At 36.3% G+C, this 21,652-nt stretch overlaps 1 protein-coding gene across 1 annotated transcript in view; it reads left to right on the top strand.

Annotated features, from left to right (window-relative positions):
- AGTR1 (angiotensin II receptor type 1) overlaps positions 1 to 17,724 on the top strand; it is a 52,699-nt gene extending 34,975 nt beyond the window's left edge. The window contains exon 2 of the mRNA XM_075201904.1: positions 16,150 to 17,724. Coding sequence (XP_075058005.1) covers positions 16,188 to 17,273 — 1,086 coding nt within the window. The 5' untranslated portion in view covers positions 16,150 to 16,187 and the 3' untranslated portion in view covers positions 17,274 to 17,724. The remainder of the gene's footprint in view (positions 1 to 16,149) is intronic.
- The last annotated feature ends 3,928 nt before the right edge of the window (positions 17,725 to 21,652 follow it).

Below are 21,652 nucleotides of genomic sequence, written 5' to 3'. Positions count from 1 at the left end.
TAGGTGAGGCCACAAGAAGAAGCCTCACCAATGCCAGAGGTTCTCTTTGGCACACTGGTTAGAGCCGTCAGGGTACATAATGTAAAATGTTAAAGGAAGGTTGGATGTTAACAAATCCACCAAATGTTAGGATCAGGAAAAGAACATAGATTACCTTGTCTAGATGTCATCATAGCATGAAATGCAATTGAGCAAGTAATACAGTAAAGCCTTTTTGAAGAGACAGTGAGGATGAAGAAGGTGGTGGTCACTGTAAAAGGGTGATCATGGGGTATGTGCTATCTAATAGTCTGGCAAATGTACGGATGATCATTTAATAACGGTATTTATGACTATTACTATCAAACAACTACTCGCAAATGTAGTTCACATAGGAAATATAGGGTTTTTTTCCGTTAAATCCACAGGACCAATTTATATATAATAAACTTATGCTTATATTTTCAAGAAAAACTGCACTCTAGACGTAGCTTCATTTAAATGTTTTGTATTCTTAATAAACCTTCTAATTGTCACACTCATATATATTATTAACCAGTAAACAGAATATATTATACAAACTTAAGGGAAGTGTGGCCTTCAGCCTAAACGAAGCCTAAACGAAGTTAAAATCACGTGGGTGAGTGATCAGGTGTTTAGCCTATGGGCTTCTTCTATTTGTAACCAATGAGGTTATATATGTAAATGTTCTCCTCCATTTTCCCCTCTCTGCTTCCGGATTTCCTCCCGCCCACCCGTCAGTTATTGGTTGTTTATTATGGTTTTCTGGTGGGAGTGCAGTCGGTAAGTTTGCATATGGTGCTTGGGTTATCTCATCATAGGTCACTACTCCCCCTTTTGGATTGTGTTGTCATCACGTGTGTTGGGTCCAGTGAATGGGACTCTGAGCCATGTTGAATATTTTACTGGTGGTTATAAGGGGGGTGTAGTCTTGCCGTTGGACAGATATTTCGCACCGGCCAATAGATAAGGTATTGTCCTGGGTTGGTGGTACTATGGTCTAACCTTTCCACCATTATTGGTTTTGTGTTTGCTGACTGCCCTGCTCTCGTCCGCCTTTCAGCCCCTTTAGTTTAATATTAGCCATTTAATAAATACATTTTATTCCAACGTTAATCTGGTGTCCGTGTCTTTATTGGTTTATTAAGGTATTATGGTAAACACTAAGAACTTCCACACTGTGCATTTTAATGGTTTTGTTTGCCCTATTAGCAGGGGTGAAATAGCATAGATGTCCATACAATACATTACATTCATTGCCTGTTTTATAAATATACAAATCATTTTGTGTGGGTGTTTCTCAGATATTGTGTGGTGTAAAGGTGTGTCTGTATCAGTTTCACCTATTGTTAAAATTGTATGAATAAGCTTGCACTGTATGGTGGGAGGGCATAGTATAAATCAGTGCCTATTGTGAAGGGTGTCTGTGATGTGATGTGCTCTGTATTGTGTGTGTGTGTGTGTGTGTGTGTGTGTGTGTGTGTGTGTGTGTGTGTGTTGGTCAAGGGAGAGGGAAGCTGATGGATAGTGGGGAGAGAGAGACTCCATTTTGACCATTCAAAACACACATTTCAAATTTCCAAATATATTCCACAACAATATAACCTCAGATCTGAACAAAAATCATATTCTTACTGTGTCTCATAAATCAAATGTTTAGTATAGTCTCACAACTGCACAGCATTGCAGGAGTTAAAGCATTGTCAGCCATCTTACCACTATATCTAGCTATACTGATCAATTATAATGTTATCTCAAATGTATACAATTCTTATATATAAAAACTCAATCTACACAATCGCATATCATACAACCTCCATTATCAAAACTACAACATCATATTGCCTTACACAATCTAAATTTTGCAAACCTGCAGAAACCTTTTCCATCGCCACAAAGGGGTTGGGTGCTAAATAACAACTTACAAATCGCAGACACCACTTACCCCGACATGATGATGGTGAAGGTCTCATTGTCGACTTTCTCATATTCACGACTGCTTGAAAAAGTGACCTTTAACAATTTATACTGATTAATATCCCAGCACACATAGAATGACGTCAGTTTGACTGCCGACAGTATTATTGGTGGCATTAAGGGGGCAATACAAGTAAGCGTCGCTTGTACAATGTACAAGGCTTAGTAAAAAGCATTATACAAGCGTTGCCTACTTGCATTGCCCCTTAACACCACCAATAATTCAGTATTATTCAGTCTAAATTGACACAGGTCACTTTTTCAAGCAGTCGGGACTATGAGAAAGTTGACAATGAGACCTTCAGCAGCATCATTTCGCGGTAAGTGGTGTCTGCGATTTGTAAGTCGCAAAAATGACTGCCACCGACACAAAGATTATGCACTTACAAAGGATGTGTAACAGGCTTTACCATGTAACCAAACACTTCATACCCTAACTTCCATTACACAATACTTGCAATCTCCATACAATATGCTCTCAAAGACAATTCCATTCAAACTGCAAACACACTATAATCCACTTTTCATACTAGCCCACCTCTAATATAAATGGCTTATCAGGCGACCTTTCACATGCACAGGCCTCCATTCCATTCTACTTACAGTTTCTCTCATGTTTAGCTGGGAGCTATGTTTTACCAGGGTGAGAGCAGGCAGCAAAAAATAATTTATTTTCCTCATGTTACATGAGATAATACCTTTCTTTAGGGTGGAGCGAAGCTTCTGCAGGAAGTTGCTCAAAGCATTTCATATGCAGATCTTGAGCTGCTACTCAGGTGCACACAACCTCCACCAGCCTCTTGTCCTGAGATGGGGAGGGAACCTGCTTTTGTTCACTAAACTAATTCAAGCATGGCTGAATCTGAAGCTAGTATATTAGAAAATGGAATATAAAATAATATAATATATATGTAATCTTCATCAGTCACACTAAATAAAATTAAGTGTTCTCAATTGGCATAAACAGGTAACAGTGTAAAAAATGAACAGTGTTAAATTTCTGGTGAAGACAAGATCGACAATATGCCATGAGTGTTAGTGTTAATTTACTGGTGATCATATGAGGGTGACAGGTTAAGAATGTGAGAAGCCCAGCATACAGAGATATCATTAACATGACAGCTGATGTCACCAAGAAGGCATTAGGGTTTGTCACCAAATAGGGAAACAAAGACCAACAATTTTAAGGAAGGTTGATGTACAAAAGCTTAACAGTAGAAATTGGATGTTGACAGTAGAGTTGAAGAAAAGGCAGCATATTGAAATGTGAACTAGAAAACAATATTGGCAATAAATAACCCAAAACCAAGACAGTGTTTTATATATACTCAGCCCCGACTGCTGTGCTGAGTTTGCGTTGGAGACAATGAATAGAGACAATTTCAGGCTGCTCAATGAACAGTGGGGCTCCCTGTGAATGTAATATGTCATCATAAGAATCCATTAGATAGATAGATAAATAGATAGATAGATAGATAGATAGATAGATAGATAGATAGATCAGAGTGTGCTTCATGCTGCAAACTGTGAAACTAGTGCTGAGAATATACTGTGAATAATCTACAGACTGTTCTTCTTAGAGAAGAGATATGTGACCCACAACAGTCCTCTGGATTGCTGCACTTTACAACATTCCACAAGGTCAAACAGGAAATAATTTATCGAGTAATTTGGCAGACAAATAAGTAATTGAGATCTTTATTGCCAATTCATCCAGAACAGTTACAGTGCAGCAGTGCTTAGTTCACCAGCACAAAATGCAGAAAAATAAGGGAACATTATAGGTAATGTAACAATGATGCAAAAATTAAAAATCAATCACATGACAGTTATGCATTCCTTTATGGAATACTTTCAAAATACATCATATGATGCAAGATTTGTTTCTTAAATACAAGTGGTAAGTAAACAGTATGAGAAATAGGCACTTACTTTTACTTTAATATATACCTACAAGACACATGGGGTTATATTTACTAAACTGCGGGTTTGAAAAAGTGGAGATGTTGTCTATAGCAACCAATCAGATTATAATTATCATTTGTTTAGTACATTCTACAAAATAACAGCTACAATCTGATTGGCTGCTATAGGCAACATGGGCATCCCAGTTGAAAACCTCAAAATAACACAGCTATGAAATTAAATTGTTTGTGGTGGGAACAGAGAAGAAGTAGTATGCTATTATTTCACAAAGTGTTGCCTTAAAGAGTAGACAGTTTCCTGACCCTGGTATTCCTTGCATTCCCAAGCACCATGTATGCTCCAGTCATTTGTACTGAGACCTTCATCCCATGTCACCAAAGATTGTTGGTGGTATTCGTTTACTGTATTGTCCTATATTACCATACACTTTTTGTTTTTGCCCTCTTTATGGAGTTGTGGACCGCATGTGATGATCCATAAATAAAGGTTAATAATAATAATAATAATAATAATAATAATAATAATAATTAATAATAATAATCTGGTTTTCAAGGAATACATGGCAGGAATTCAACTGCAGTGGCAATTACTACATGTAATATTTAGCACAGGCTGTTTATCATTCTAACCCCTCTGAGTCTGACCAGGAGGCAGAAGTTCTGCAAGGAAAGGTTACAACAATGAATAGGGTAGACACATAAATAGTGCTGCTGGTGGTGGAATTTGTTGTAAGGAAAGTGGGGGGCACAATATATCCTGAGATATTTCTGTTCTTAAAGGCACTCAGCGAGTGTTAATCTTGAACACAAATCATTTTTGGAAGTTATACACACTTTGGACCTCATGTAAACTTGGACTCAATTTCAGTCTAAAAGGCAGACAGAAATTGCATCCCAAAAAAAGACACATCTTATACAGTATGATGAGCTGGACGCAACTAAGCTGACTGCCATCATTATCAGTTCGTAACTTACACTAGTGATCAGCACCCCACAAGTTTTTTATCTCCTGGCAGGCACATATACATCTGAATTTTGGGCTACATAAGTTGCATTAGCTCTGACCCGCCCTTACACTCTTTCCCCTTGTCAGCGCCGGTGCTAGGGTCCTTGGTGCCCTAGGCACAGTGTGAAAATCGGCGCCCCCCCTTTAAAAATTGGCGCTGCGCTTCCCACCCCTCAGCTCCCCATGTCTTTCTTTAACTTACCTGCATGAAGCTGCTCCTCTCTGATCTGTCTTCTCCCCTCCACTCACAGACACTGTCGGGCCGTGATGATGACATCATCACGGCCTGTCACTGTCAGTGAGCGGAGGGGAGGAGACAGAGCAGAGAGGAGCAGCTTCATGCAGGTAAGATGCATAGCCCCTTCCCTCCTCTCCTCCCCGAGGATTTCCGTTTTAAATGACCATAGTCATTTTTTTTTAATTTCGAGGCGCCCTGCAGAGCCCGGCGCCCTAGGCAATTGCCTAATGGGAGCGCCGTGCCTGCCCCTTGTCCCATTCTGTCTTTTCAATCATAAGGGGTCACAAACAGCTGCAAGCGCAAGAAGCGTCTCAGTCTACATAAGGCTGCAAACGTAACTAGTGCTTTGTAGACATGCTCATACTATACTATACCCCAGTGGTCGAAGTGGACATTTAGAAGTGACTTATGGAAATTTAGAAGTGGCCCTCTCTCCATCTTCAAATCAAACAGTATAACACAGTATTTTATTGGATCTGTCTACGGTTTATTTTTACCCAATAATTGAAAAACTGACGTTAAGATATACATGTATGCATATATATATATATATATATATATATATATATCTATATATATATATATATAGATATATATATATATATATCTATATATATATATATATATAGATATATATATATATATATATATATATATATATATATATATATATACAGTTATATCACCAGCCCAATGCCAAACTTCAGCAATCTGCCTGCTTGAGCATTTTAAATAGTAAAATACAGCAGAAACTGACAATGATTAGTTTACATTAATAAATTGCTTTGTAATATCATATGTTTTATATATTACTTGCATACTGTCTCAGAATGAGACTTTCCGACTCTTGCCTGAATAGGCTATTCTCCTGTATCTTGCCCAACTTCCATCATTATTACTCGATTTGCATTGAATCTCATCAAGTCATCACCCGCACTGCATATGAAGCAAAATAAATCATTGCGCAGCAGGGGAGGGGGTCATGATGATGCAAATTTCATTATCATGCCCTCTCACACTTGTCCCTTGGACCTACTTGCCAACTTTATGGACCTATAGGTCCAAAGCGTAGGCAAGTATGTTTTATATACTGATTTATCACATTCTAATCACATTTCTAACTCAAACGCTTAAAAAAGATGAGGGACTGTTTTTGTCAAATTTGCTAAAAAAAAAAGCTCACAAATAAATACAAAGATTGTGAGTTTTGCGGGTACTGATATTTTCTTTTTGGGTGTACACATATTCTTATCTACCTAGTCAAACTTACTGTTTTATTGTGGGACTTTATTTTACATTACCTATGCTTATTTTCAAGTCTGACACCCAGACTATAAAGTGCAGAATCAGATATTAAGTCTTGGTTTATCCCTATAATATAATAACTGTCCTTTTCTCTTTGTAGAAGTCCTTGGTTGCTGCAAGGTCATATTGCACTAGACCATGAACCTTCATAGGGGCAAGCAATTGTGCCAGTCACTGTATAGATAGTTGAAGACGTAAACTTGATTCTGGAACTCTGTATTAGCATGATTTACCCATTTCCTCTAAGATAAATAAGTAAGACTACCACTTACCAGTTAAAAAAAAATCAAAAGAAATCTTTTGTTGGGTATCCACGCTTCCCTGTGTGGGATGTCAGAACGATATGCTGCCAATGGGAATAAAACAGAGGGGGAATGGTCCCAAACCCTATTAAATAGTACACGTTACAGAAAAATCAAACGCTGTCATACCTTTTAGCGTTGTTACTGTGTGGAGGTTTGATTTATATTGTGCTTGCTTGGCACTAAAATAAACTGTGCCTTTTCTATGAAGGCAATGGAATTTTTTAACACCATATTCTGCAATCTTTAAATGTTTCCATTTTCATTTACATGTCTTAAAACAAAAAACATACATATAGTTTTCTATATTTATTACATTTTTCACTTTGAAACCTACACATTTACTCTAGGGGAAAAAATGAACATATACTGTAATTCCCTAAACTAGAGTAAACAACTATGCCTTCCCCATACTTGCCCCCCACTATATCTATGAATAAATTGCGCACCTCTTTCTCTAGGGGAGGGAAAGCAACTTTTAGCCTGGGGGGAAAGACTTGACTCAGCAGCCTATTAGGAACATTTTAAAAGGAATAAAATTGCAGGTCACCCAGTGACCCAGTCCAAGGTAGCCCACTAAGGGACTGGCCTGGGTGCAGATGCCCCCCCAGCCCAGCCTGCCCCTGTCTTTAGCCCATTCTAGGTGTAGCAGTGCTGTCGCTGCCTGAATTGATGTAGCCCTCTTCTTGTAGGGAATTCTGTGTTCTACCATTCTACAAACATCACTTCCTACATCTACTTCCAATTGGGAACCACCTATGTATGCTGCTAAACATCTCAGTGGATTGATTTACAGATAGATCTTTTATTTCTGGTTTGAACTGAGATCCTCCTCACACAACCACATATTTATTATTTCACTGAAAATTTAATACTCTAAATACAAAGTGATGAATAATATATTGTAAGGATTTGATGAGATGTTTTTGAGAGATGAGTGATGGATAAAGTACTATCCCAGTTTGAAGTTCTAATATGTACTTTATTTCAAACACAAACTTGTGAAATATGCTTATAGCTAAAGCAAAAATAATGCACTGGTGAATTCAAAACTTCTGAACTGCTGGTTTAACTAGAACAAAAGGTTATTGGAAATCTGCTGTTTCTCACACAGAAACAGAAAAGTCAGCAGCAGAATGACTTCTTCAATGATTACTAGAAATATTGCATAATAAAAATTTGGCTTAATGAGATGTTGCTGTTCTTTCCACATAGTCATTAATCACGGTTTGCAGTGCAGCCAGCCTTGTGTGTATTCCTACACAATGGATTCTGTAAACTAGTTGAATACAAGTGTTATATGATAATGTTTGGGATGTCACACTGTCATGTTAGGACATGTAACAAAAGTGCAAGATTAAATATTAATCCACTGAATTATAAAAACAGAACACAAAGTATGGTTTAGGTCACTTAGATGAATCAGTGGCAGTTTATATAAACACATTTGCATACCAAATCCCCAGCAATATTCACTATAGAGAAGACATCACAGGCTTCCCGTAGAAGTCATTGTTTGCAACATGCTGAAATAGTGTCCAATAACAGCATTTTATTATATTTGTACTAGTATGTTAGAGACAGAATGCAGCAAAATTAATTCTATTTGTTGTCTTGTAATGCAGAAAATATGTGAGTATGCAGGACACATTTTCTGCATGAGTGTACCTATAGGACTGCTGTCTGCATGGCATGTTACCATTCTGCTTTTAAAAAGTACCTTCAGGCAGCAACATTGCACAACTATATGCAGAATCACATACAGGCAAAAATTTAAACAAAACATCATTTCACAGACCTCCATTTTCTTCCTTTCTCCAAATATAATGGTCATCAAATCTTCATTTCTGTTTTAAATAAGTCTCAAGAGTAAGGAGACATTAGAATTACAGTGGTATTTGTGCATATTTAAATGTACAGTGTACCTGGATTGAAACTATTGGGCGATGCTAAATGTTTGGCACCATGAGGATGTCTAAAAATTAACCCACACAGAACACTTGGCTAAAATTTTACTTACGGAGTAGTCTGATGTTTCTTTATTTTCTGTCTTATATAATAAGCTAATAAAACGGAATTTTAGCATAAACATTTTTTAAAACTTGCATGGGACTGTTGAAAAACTTTGAGCAGCTTCCATGCCACCAGATATCACAGTGGTAATAATATTTGTGTTATCATTTTATCATTTTATGCAGTTAGTGTGAGGTTTGAATTAATCTAATTGTTATTATTTTTATGTATTTTTTATTTATTTTATTTGTATATTTTTCTTCATTGGATTACATTTCAGAAATGTTCAATATTTATTTGTGAAAATACATGATTAGAATAAAGAATACATTGATCTTCAAATTATATATAAACAAAACATAAAAAGTTAGGGTTTTTTAGTGTACTGAGTAAAACTAAAGCTCCTAGCAGTAACTTTATGTTCCAAGCCTTATCACAAACTCAATGCATTTGTAAAAACGTTAATCAAGTAGGATGTAACCAAGTTATAATGACTTCCCATTTGTTTTCAAGCATTTAATTGGAATAAATGGTGAACTTTCAGATCTAATTGAATTTCCTGGATTTTGTCGTCTTGTATATGTGACACTGATCGCTGTGGCAAAGCTGTTTTATTGGGGAATTTAAGATAGTATTTCATTCTAATTATAACCCAGGGGCTTTGTAAAAGGTAATTTAATTTTTGTATAGTCTACAAGGCCAATTACAATGCCTTCAATTTGTTAATATATAAGAGATTGGCAAATGACTATTAAAGGGACACAAAAAGATTTTGCATGATTTATCTTTTTGTTTATTCATACAGTCATTCTAATGAGAGTAACGTTGTTACATATTTTGTGAAGATGATAACATTCTTAAAAAATCTGTTTTATTGGCAAATGCTAAACCTGCAGTAACGTGAGATAGGTACAAAACTATCTGTGACATGTACATAGAAATCACCTCAAATATGTCATTTGTCATACTAAATGTTGAGCTGTTTCAAGGCTTGACTTGCTTTGCTCACTGTCTTTCTGACTCTCTGCTCTTCTCTCTACCTTACCTGGAGAATATCAACTTATGGAACGTTGCACAAATACCATTGTATGACACAAAAAATAATGCAAGCACAGGTATGTGGACATCTGGTACCCTGATGATATATGCAAGCCATTGGATAAAAGGAGCGTGGCATAGGAGTGGATTCAATTGAAAAGTGTATGAGAATGTATCTCCATGTCATCCCATGGCATGGAGATATTGCTCATGAACTAAAATCTCCAGGCAATATTTTCCATAACCCCCTGTCCTGTAAACTAACAGAACAGCAGGATTTCTAATGGCCGCTCACTGGACAAGCCAACCTCCACTCAGCTGTCATGGTTAACCAAACACTATATTGCTTACATTCAGAATTATCCAACTGTAGACCATTGATAATGCAATGAGTTTAGATGCTAATGGGGGAGTAGCTCATGAACAGCAGGCTTTTGCCTGGGTATTTTTAACATACATCTCACTAAATATGTCATACCCAGGCATATTGGATAAACAATATATATTACACGCCTTTCCTTAAGCATTTTTTAAATATACTCCTGTTGAAACATTGCTTAGAATGTAAATGTGAATAATTTAGTGGAAAATTTTGTTGTTTTTTGGATTTAAAAACAGCAGCACACATACTATTAAATATTGCGGACACGACATTTATATTGTTTTGAAAAATATATTTTTATAGTGGAACTAGTTATATTGTATCTGTGGTTTGCACGTAAAATTAGTTTTACTCAGCTGTTTCAATAACAGTTGTTTCCCAAGCAGAGATCTGGAAACTGGAGGCCTGTAGTTTTCAGCCTCTTTATATAAATAGTCTTGCTGAGTACTGATAAGATAACCCTCACAAATCAACAATGTCTTCATTGAATTGCATGGCATAGGTCACAGCAATATAATTACAGATAAAATGATCATGACATTGAACAGCATAGGTGATTGCACAGCAAAAAATATTGAAAGATATACAAGTGCTATTGGGTTAATCTTTAAGTAAGAAAACAAAAATTAGGATTTTTCAACTTTGATCCGACATCAAAACAAAGTGGTAATATAACAATGCATCTTATTTTCCAGTGTGCTAATGTGGAAATTATAATTGCAATAATACACATTAAATCAATGTGTCAACCCAAAGAATAAGAGAATTAAAGGTTAAATTGTATAAGTCATAAAATAATAATATAAGGTGATTTTCATTGTTTTTATTATTATTAGCACTGAACATAAAATTTACAATAGTTTATTACTAAAATATTGTGAGTGAGAGTGATGGTGTCTAATGTGAAGTATGTGAACTCATAATAAAGGTCTAGGGAAGCAGACCTAGAAGTACAGCAGGCGATACACTAATACAAACCGAGTACAATGAAAGAGGGCCCTGCTACTGAGAGCTTATATGTTAAAGGGAAGGGGAAATCACATATAGGGTGACAATGAGTGGGGGAGAGAAGGTGATAGCTGAGGGAAAGGAGTTAGGAAAGTTTGAATAAAGAAGTGAGCTTTAAGTGCATGTTTTTTGCAGCCTTGGAGAATAGAGACTAACCATATAGGCCATGGAAAATTGTTCCACATGTGGGGTAGCAACCCGGGTGAATAACTGGAGGAGGGAGTAGGAATAGGTGATTAGTGTGGTAGCGAGATGCTTGTCGGCAGAGCAGAGAAGGTAGGAAGAAGTGTGAATAAAGATGAGATTATAGATGTAGGAAGGGTGTGGAGTTTAAATTTAAGTCTGTATGCCACGGGGAGCGAATCTAGTGAATCTAGCAAGTGGCAGAGAGGGACAGCAGAGATAGAGCAGCAGGAGAGAAAACCCCAAAAAATTGGGTAGCAGCTTTGAGGATAGACTGAAGAGGGGAAAGTTGGGAGATGGGTAGGCCAGAGGGAAGGCAGTTACAGTAGTTAAGGTAAGAGTTGAAAGGGAGTGTATAAGAGTTTTGGTGGCATCCATGGTAAGAACGTACCAGATCTTGGATACATGACAGGATTTGGCAAGGGACTGAATATGAGGATTGAAGGAGAGGGAGTTGGTGATGACCCCTATGCAGTGGACTTGAGGAACTGATAAAAAGGTAGTGCTAGCAACTGAAAGACAGACAGGCAGGTAAGGGAGCCCTGTATGGGGGGGGGAGATGATTATTTCTTAGAAATGTAGAGGTCTTAAGAAAGCACTGGGACATCCACGAGATGGCTGAGAGACGCCAGACATAAAAGAGGGGAGATATCAGGGGTGGAAGTACAGATTTGGTTGTCATCACTATACTGGTGGTAATGGAGAAAGAAGGAGCTGATGAGGTCACCAAGGAAGGAGGTGTAGAGGGAGAAGAGCAGTGGAACAAAAACAGATCCTTGGAGAACTCCGACAGTGGGAGGGGGAGATGGAGCCTGGTGTAGAGACTGAAAAGGAGAGATTAGTGAGGTAAGAGGAAAACCAAGAGAGAACAATGTTATAGAGGCCCATAGATTGGAGAGTTTGCAAAAGGAGTGAATGGTCAACAGTATTAAAGTTAGCAGAGTGATTGAAAAGGGACTGTTGAGGCATGGACTGAAGTTTGGAGGTGAAAGGGGTAGAAAAGTAGAGAGCAGCGAGTGTGGAGGGGAGTTAGAAGAGGGGGGAGGGAATGTGGCGTTGAAGTGGGTGTTGGAGGATTGATGTAGGACATTTTAGTGAAGAGGAGAGAATGAACTTGATGGAAGAAAGTCTGCATGAATGCATGAATTCCTACCGGAATTATTCAAGTTCGGAGCATTTTGGAAGATAACAGGTAAATTTGAAGTGCCAGACAGTGGGTTGAGGCAGGGACTGACAAATGTGTGATAGTGACAGCTGGGGCAAAAGATTCCAGGGCAACGGTACTGCGTGATTGTAGAAGGAGATATGCAGATCGGGGAAAGAAAGAATTTGGGTGACTGTTTCACTTAGGACAGTTGGGAGGTATGTCCTGCTTCACCATGTACTGCTCGTGAAGGTAGAACTGTGTGCACCTAACAGTAGTGCACACAGTATTGCCTGTGTATTTGTCTAAAATGATAACCATGTCACATCATAGGGGGTTACCCTGTATAAAGTGCCCAGGCCCCCTAGAGCCTTAATCCAGCTCTGGGCCGGGGCATAACAATATTTATATGGATTAAGCAACACCAAAATAGCTTTTTTTATATAGATAAATATATATTGTACCAAAAACCACCCTTTAAGGATGGGCCGCTATTTATGGGCCAGTGCTATTTGCTTGCCCCGGGGTAATGTCTGCCCAGTGCCGGATTAACCCGAGGTCTAACTGGGCTATAGCCCAGGGGCCTCGGGCATCCAGAGGGCCCTTGAAAGTCCTCAGCAGCATTATTGATCGGTCCGGGGGCGGGGGCGCCCCCAGCCCGATCAATGCTGCTGAGCACTGTCACTGTAGTCCTCCGTCCCCGGCACTCAGTAATCTGCTTACTGGGGAGATCTCGCGAGTGAACTCTCGCGAGATCTCCTCAGTAAGGAGCTTACAGCGTGCCGGGGACGGAGGACTACAGTGACAGGTAAGTGCTTGGGGGGAGGGCCTCATGGGGTACGGGGGGCGGTGGGTGGCTCACATTGGGGACCTCACGGGGGAATGGAGGCGCCCTTAGCCCAGGGGTCTCCATTCCCTTAATCCGGCCCTGTGTCTGCCCGCCCTTCCCTGAGTGGGGTAAACACATAAATAGTGCTGCTGGTGGTGGAATTTGTTGTAAGGAAAGTGGGGGGCATAATATATCCTGAGATATTTCTGTTCTGAACAGCACTCAGTGAGTGTTAATCTTGAACATTAATTTTTGGAAGTTATATACACTTTGGACATCATGTAAAGTTAGACTCAATTTCAGTCTAAAGGGCAGAGAGAAATTGCATCCCAAAAAAAGAAACATCTTATTCAGGTATGATGAGCTGGAAGCTTCTAAGCTGACCGTCATCACTATCAGTTCGCAACTTACAGAAGTGAACAAGCACCCTGCAAGTTTCCCATCTCCTGGCAGGCGCATATACATCTGAATTTTGGGCTACATAAGTCACATTTGCTCTGACCCGCCCTTACACTCTTCCCCCTTGTCCCATTCTGTCTCTTCAATCATAAGGGGTCACAAGCAGCTGGAAGCGTAAGAAGCGTCTCAGTCTACATAAGGCTGCAAACGTAACCAGTGCTTTGTAGACATGCTCAGAGGTAAAAAACCATACTATCGTATACTGTTGTTGGTAAAATTGTTAAAGATCTCGCACCGGAAGAAATTTTCTGCACTGTGTACCCAGCCTAACTGAACATTTTCGAGCAATAGATCACATAGTCATCTTAATAAAATTAGTATTTTATCTATTGTTGAATATTTTTAAGCTTCAAGGAGGTTTAAAATAAGCCATCTGACCGATTAACTAAGAAAATGGAGGGCACCACTTCTATTATCACTATATACAAACAATAAGGTTCTTTTGCCATTAAGGGGATTATGTTGAGTTGAATGCAAATTGAGATGGTGTATAATACGCTTTATTTTACCTCTGAGCATGCGCACACATACCACTATTTTTAGAACTAGTGAATTGTGCTTGCCCCAAAATAAAAAAAAACACGAGCCCCTAATTGTCCAGATGCTGAAGAGTACAACAGGAATGAGTATATTGGGAGCTGTGGCAAACAGGATGGTACTTCTTGGTGTTACTTTCACTATTAGTGAAAGAATGCATATGTAAAACTACGTTATGAAGATGGACATCCCCATCCCCTATGAGAATTTTGCTCATTTCAGTGCTTGGTGTGCACCTACAAAATATCTCAACCACCAACCTTACCCTGTAGTGGGTGATGGGGAAAATACTGGGGATAGCATTCAGGTAGTGTGCTTAGCACTATGCCACCCACATCAACACAAGAAAAAGAGTGGCAGCAGTTAATATTTATCTACTGTATTTTAAATATGCCCCAACCCCACCTCATTACGGAGGCTTGGTGTTCTTGGTTATTGTATGAGATGCACAACAGTTATCACAGTTAAATCCAGAGATACTGAGCTATGGTAATGCAATGATAGTCACTATTGCTGGTCACCATAGCAAATTAAAGTGGGATGTGCAGAACAGTAAACTCACTATGTGACTCAGGCCACTATTTAGTAATCTGTGGTGACACATTTTCTATTGCCGTCTATTGCAGAGATAGAAAATATTTTATCACCACAATTTATTACTAAAATATTTCCATAAAAACATATTTAAAAAAATATCTAAAAAAACAATATAATTATAGTAAAATATTTATGTTTGAAGAAATGGTTTATCTAAATATTAAAACATTTTTTTCCTTTCATTGTTTGGCAATAGAAGAAAGAGGATTGTTGCGTTCCTTGTACCACCAAGAACCTTTTTAAAATAGGTCTTCCATGGGGTAGTTTTCACAGGAGTTTACACATTTTTAATAAATAGGCCCAAAATGGGATGACATTACATTTTACTAACAAGGGTAAATAGCTTTTTGCTGCAATACATTATCTATCTACTGTATAATAGCTTTATAAGAGGACATCTATATTGGATGAGTATTTTACATAAATGGAATAAATTATGCTTAGAAATGCAAAGAATACTGTCCTTTATTTGTTTTCTAACAAATTAACCACAATTATGTAGGTATTCTGTACATAACCACTATGCTGTAGGTATTTTAGCATCCATATATTGTCACCTGTTTATAGAAACTATAATAACCATGGGAGATTTGGGCTGCAAACCTTTTTTGTTCTCATTGAGAGATGTAACCAATGTTGTTTTCCTTGTCAATTTAGAATTTGTTAAATATCATCTACTGCTCACACCTTGTAATTTCTTGTATATAGTTCTCCTTTAGAAACATTCCTAGAAGCCAGAATGTATTTAATTAGATGGTGAAGCTAATATTCCAAATATGTATTATACAACTGATGTGACCACTATCCTCCAAAGTTTGGAAAGGAATTTATTAGACTCATTAGTCATGTTCTTTTATTGAAAATTATAATACAGTCAGATATCCATCACTATAATATTCATCACACTAATAATGTTGAACTTGATATGTATGCTGTTGTTTATCTTTCACAATAATATTATCCGTAACCTGAATCTCCTGTTGTATTGACAATTTTTTGCTACTGCAATTGACATTTGATCCTTTATTGTTTTTCTTTATAAATACATTTTAACATATTCAATACAAAATATAATTAAAAAATAAGATATGTGTCATTAAATATGCAAAATAAAGAATAATCCAACAAAATTTGTATAAATAAATCATGGATGTATATGTTATGTATTGTATCTAATTATTTTTCTCTATATATTTTCTTTTGCAGGTATATTTTTTATCAAGCGGCATTAAACAAATCTCAAGATGGTGAACATATCAACAGAACAGCTTGAAGTTGAGTGCTCCAAGTCAGGAAGACATGGTTACATATTTATTGCCGTTCCGATAGTCTACAGCACTATATTTGTCATAGGAGTTTTTGGGAACAGTCTTGTTGTTATTGTCATTTATTGCTACATGAAGATGAAGACAGTGGCCAGCATATTTTTGATGAATTTAGCTATTGCTGATTTGTGTTTCGTGATTACATTACCATTATGGGCAGCCTACACAGCCATGCACTATAATTGGCCTTTTGGCACCTTCTTGTGCAAAGTGGCATCAGCAACAATCACCTTAAATCTATATACTTCTGTATTCTTACTTACGTGTCTTAGCATTGATCGCTACATAGCTATCGTCCACCCAATGAGATCTCGTATTCGACGTACAATGGTGGTTGCCAGAATAATTTGTTTCACCATATGGCTCACTGCGTGTTTGGCAAGTCTACCCACATTTATATATCGCAAGATAATCCCCATTAAACAAGCGAACATAACAGTCTGTGCTTTCCTTTATACCAACAATACACAAACAGTCTTGATCGGATTGGGCATAACAAAGAATGTGCTTGGTTTCTTTATTCCTTTTTTCATTATTTTGACTAGCTACACATTTATTGGCAAGACATTGAAGGCCACATTCCATGGACAGAGGGGGAGGACTAGGAATGATGATATTTTTAAAATGATAGTGGCCATCGTTCTGGTGTTCTTCTTCTGTTGGCTTCCACATCAAGTGTTAACCTTCCTGGATATTTTGATTCAGCTCAAAAAAATAAAAAGCTGTCATATTGAAGACATTGTTGACACTGGCATGCCAATCTCCATTTGTATTGCTTATTTGAACAGTTGTTTGAACCCCTTTTTATATGGGTTTTTCGGAAAGAATTTCAGGAAACACTTCCTGCAACTTCTCAAATACATACCACCAAAAATCAGGAAACATGCAAATCTGAGCACAAAAATGAGTACCCTTTCATATCGTCCTTCAGACCATCACAACTCCTCAGTCAAAAACTCTTTGAGGGTCAGTGAACATGATGAACTACATACTGAGAGTGTTTAGTACAGTAGATATTACTCTAGCAAAATAATTGCACTATTTACAACTACAATTTACAGTTGGGAAATACGCTAGGTTTTATAAGGGTACATGTATAGTAAAACTTTACAAAAACCAGAGAAAGTAACTTGACAGTCAATGAACAGTATTCTGAGGGACTGTTATAAAAGATGGTGTATTATACATGCAATACAAAACCAATGCTGACAAAATAACTGCTGAATATAGTGATAGCTTGATTTAGTGAATGTTTTAAACCACCTCCAAAAAAAACACTATGTGTAAAATAGCCTCACTTACATCACAATCAAGAATATAATTTATGTGTTCATCACTGAAAGGAAATATTTGAATGAGTGAATGACCATTTGTTACAATACCTCATTTTGTAAAAAATTCCATAATGCACCATATTTATCTGTTTATTTTTTACATATAGAATATACATACTTTACCATATTCATGTTATACATTACATTATATGTTTTCTCATATTTATGTACATATATATTCTTATCACAATTTATTTTTTTATTAATTGTGTGCTTTGCAAAAAGTGATGTGAAAGGCTTATAGTTTTATAGCATTATTTATTTTGTATATTTATTTAAGCTTACTTTGACACTATTAATTCCTATTACATTGTAAATGTATAATAGTGTAATATAAATTGTTGTTGCTGAAAATGTTTCAAGTTTGTTTCTACATTTACATGCAACACTTGATAGTTTTATGTAAATGCAACTTTTTGATAATATTTCTTCTGCTTCTGCTTACCAACTTGTCTACAGCAGTAAGATAATACTCAATGCTGGCCACACACTGCAATATCAGACGTGATATTGGCAAGTTAGTCGTACATTATAGTGTGTGTGGTTCCAATGCAATCATGATGCCCAAAACTGATAAGACTAAGATTCAATCATATTATTATTACAAGACATGGCAAATCTGTCCAGAAGATTACACCACCAGACCCTCATTTAGCAGTTCACTAGTTTGGCTCAAGGAGCCAATGGTTGGATGTCGTCCAGTTTGACCACCTACGTATATGGCCAAATTGTACTTCAATCCCTCACTCAGTCTGTGTGTGGCCACCTTTAGTTATGCTGTAATGAGTTACAGGAGTTGGATGGTGGATCAATGTTGAATATTTCAATACATGAGTAAATGTGTCCAAAACAGCTTCACTAAATGCTTTATTTACTTGAAAATGCAGATAGTTTAGATAGTCCACAAACAATTAAAATGTCATTCACTGACAGTATTGAGCATTTATGAAATATCTAGCAACATGTTAGTTACAGTTTCAGATTATTCTTGGAAGCAAATAATTACAGAGAACAGAAAATTGGATGTTTAAAATTCACAGGTTAGAGATATGTTGTTGTAGCATCCCCTACTTTATCTCCTGAAGGCCACTGTGTAACCAGTTTTGAAGTATGAGTATAATAAGTCCTCTAACAATGATCAATCTTACATAAAAATCCTTCAACACCTTCATGGCATTTGCTGTTACTGTTGATCCTATTCCTGAAATACACAAATAAGAAGAGCATATCTCAACTAATTTTATCTGCGCTGACTTTATACTTTAATATTTTTCTTAGTTCTTATAACCTCTCTCCAAGTTTATCATCCTAGAAATAGGAAAGCTTTCTGTTTTATTAAGATGTTAGCAAAACATAAAAAATAATATATATTTATGTAAGAACACATTCAATATTTTATTGAATAAATGTTACATGTTACTTCTATATGTCGATCTATGAAAGAATAACTGATTTTACAAAGTCTTTAAAGTTTCCTATGTTTCAATTATGGTTTATACAGTCAGTTTAATAAAATGGGTGATGCATGACAGCAGTTTTGGTATAAAAGGAAAAACAATTGCATCTCATTTGAAAATATTTTGTGGAAATGAACTTGTATTGCATTATACAATTGCAGATTTTTGCAAATGCCACTGGTTTATATGTTGTAAAAATAAATACATTAATAAAACAAACACATTACAATAAACAGGAAGGATACAGCTTTCTTAGAATAATATGACTAATATTTTTATTAATAATCAATATTTTACAGTATCTTTAATTATTCAGTATATTCTTACTGTCATTTTAAAGATCAGTATTAAGAAAATACTAGTAGAATTGATATCAAATGGCATTTTAGAATCTTCACAAATATTTATATAAAAGCTCTCATTATCAATTCTAAATGTAAGAATCTGAAATTGAATGTTATAAGCTAAATGGAAACAATTGTCTTCAGTAACAATCCATTTTAACAGTACTTTATTTCTTTTTTTAAACATCAAATTCTTTAAACATGTACCTACAGCATTCAACAAATATCTACTTACCATATTTCTATTTCTTTATGGGGGTTGAAAATGTTGCCCTATTTCTAGCGTACTGCTATAAAAAGCAAGCAATCTGTAACAACACAATTTTAAAGCTAATGAAAAAAGACTGAAAATACAACCAAATCAGATTCAAAAACTCTAATAGCAAATATAAATACCTTTTTCACATAAAACCTTCTACACTTTCTATTTCACATCAAAAGTCGATGTGTGTTTGTGACGTTAGATTACATTTACCTGAATACTGTAACAAATAGGTATATTTCTGCTGGCTGTGTTGAACTATTTTTGCACTGTTGACTTTGAAAAGGCACCAATTTAACCTATTGCATTCTGAATGTTCATCAGTAAAGCTGGTGTTTTATTAAGGTCTAGCACTTATACAGTACACAAAATACAAATAAGGGTTATTTTATGGAAATTTGAAACCACATATCCCGTGATTTTAAATAGGTCCAATCATAACATTTAAAAAAAAAATTATAATAAAGCTATAAGTTAATAATACATAAAATGGGGCTTTGACAAGTCCATTTAAAAGTCATTCTGCCTTTTAGAATTCTTACTGGAACATGGACTATATTTTTCAACCCTCATATAAAAGACTGTAACACGGTAAAATATGGTTTGCATATACGCACATTCTCCTGAGCTAGTTACAATAAAACCCTTCAATACAGGAGGATGTTTACACCTCTGCGACCAGGCCCATTTTCAGGGATTCGTGCTGCATCAATTTCACCAGAAAATACTTTATAACATTTTGTTCTACCCAAATTTATATCCATTACCTTCTCAAGAATATAGAGTTTTTTATAATTTTTCTCATGGTTACTTTTGCATATTTAGAGTAAGCTCAGTCTATCACTTAATCCCATAATATTGCTTCCCCCATGGAGAGAGATACCAAGAATGGGTACTTTTAATCCAGGGCTTGGGGAGTGGTATCAGATGCAGGTATTTTTTGATCATATATACTATCTTTTTTAAATAAACATTTTTAAAGATTGTATTTTTGTTCATTACAGCCATGATCTGGAGATGGGGGATTGTGCGCAAAGCCTGAAAGTGCATACATTTAAAATTAATATATTACCATTCAACGCTATCAAAGGTATTTTTATATACTGTACAGCTCTAAAATTTTAGCTTTTGCTAAATGGAGTTGTCAAGATGACTTCTGCGATTGTGGGTGGAACTATGTTGCATCCTAATAGTAAAGAGACGTCCATGGTAATTCAGATGTGCCATACTGAATAATTACTCTAGATAGCAAGTTTAGTAAACTACAACAAATTAAACTACCTTCCTCCACTTATCCAAATCAGTTGCTTGATTTGTGGGATGCACTAGTTCAGAAAAATGGCAAGAAATTGTGACCAATTGGTAAACCCAGTTACTTTATAATATATATTTTTTTTATTATTTACTCTTACAGCATATTCATTTTTTTAATGAAGTTCATCAACCAAGGCTGTCCGACTGATGTAAATATATATTTATAATATTTGTGGACCTTGCCATTTCTATGTTTATTTTTGTCTCAAAAACAATCATAAGCTTACAACATAATTACGAAGAAGAGACATAATCAGTGTTGTACATCTGTTGTACAGTATGCGCTTTGCAGTGATCATTTGTTCTTGGAGTCTCTGACTGAGACAAGTAAACTGTGTAGAAAGTAAATTTGTACACATATCGTCACTTTTATTGCAGGTTTTTCAGCAGTAAGTGGAATAAATTGTCTTTTTAAAGCTGTATATTATTCTCAGTGTACAAAAGATTGTTTAAATGCATAAGTTGTAGGTATAGAGATATACAGGTTAGTTGTGAAATTTCAGTCTAAAAAATAGCAAAAATATGAAAATGATGTATTACTGTCTTTAAAGTGGAAAATGTGTCCTCCAGAAAGCAGTTTGGACTCTATACCGTATTGCTCTGTTTCAAGTTACATTTTGTATTATTTTTAGAAAATGGCACATGGGAAGTATCACAACTATCGTTTTTTAAA

Source organism: Mixophyes fleayi, chromosome 3 (assembly GCF_038048845.1).
Source record: "Mixophyes fleayi isolate aMixFle1 chromosome 3, aMixFle1.hap1, whole genome shotgun sequence".
NCBI lineage: Eukaryota > Metazoa > Chordata > Amphibia > Anura > Limnodynastidae > Mixophyes > Mixophyes fleayi.
The sequence above is the reverse complement of the archived record's forward strand: the minus strand, read 5'-3'. Positions and strand labels throughout refer to the sequence as shown.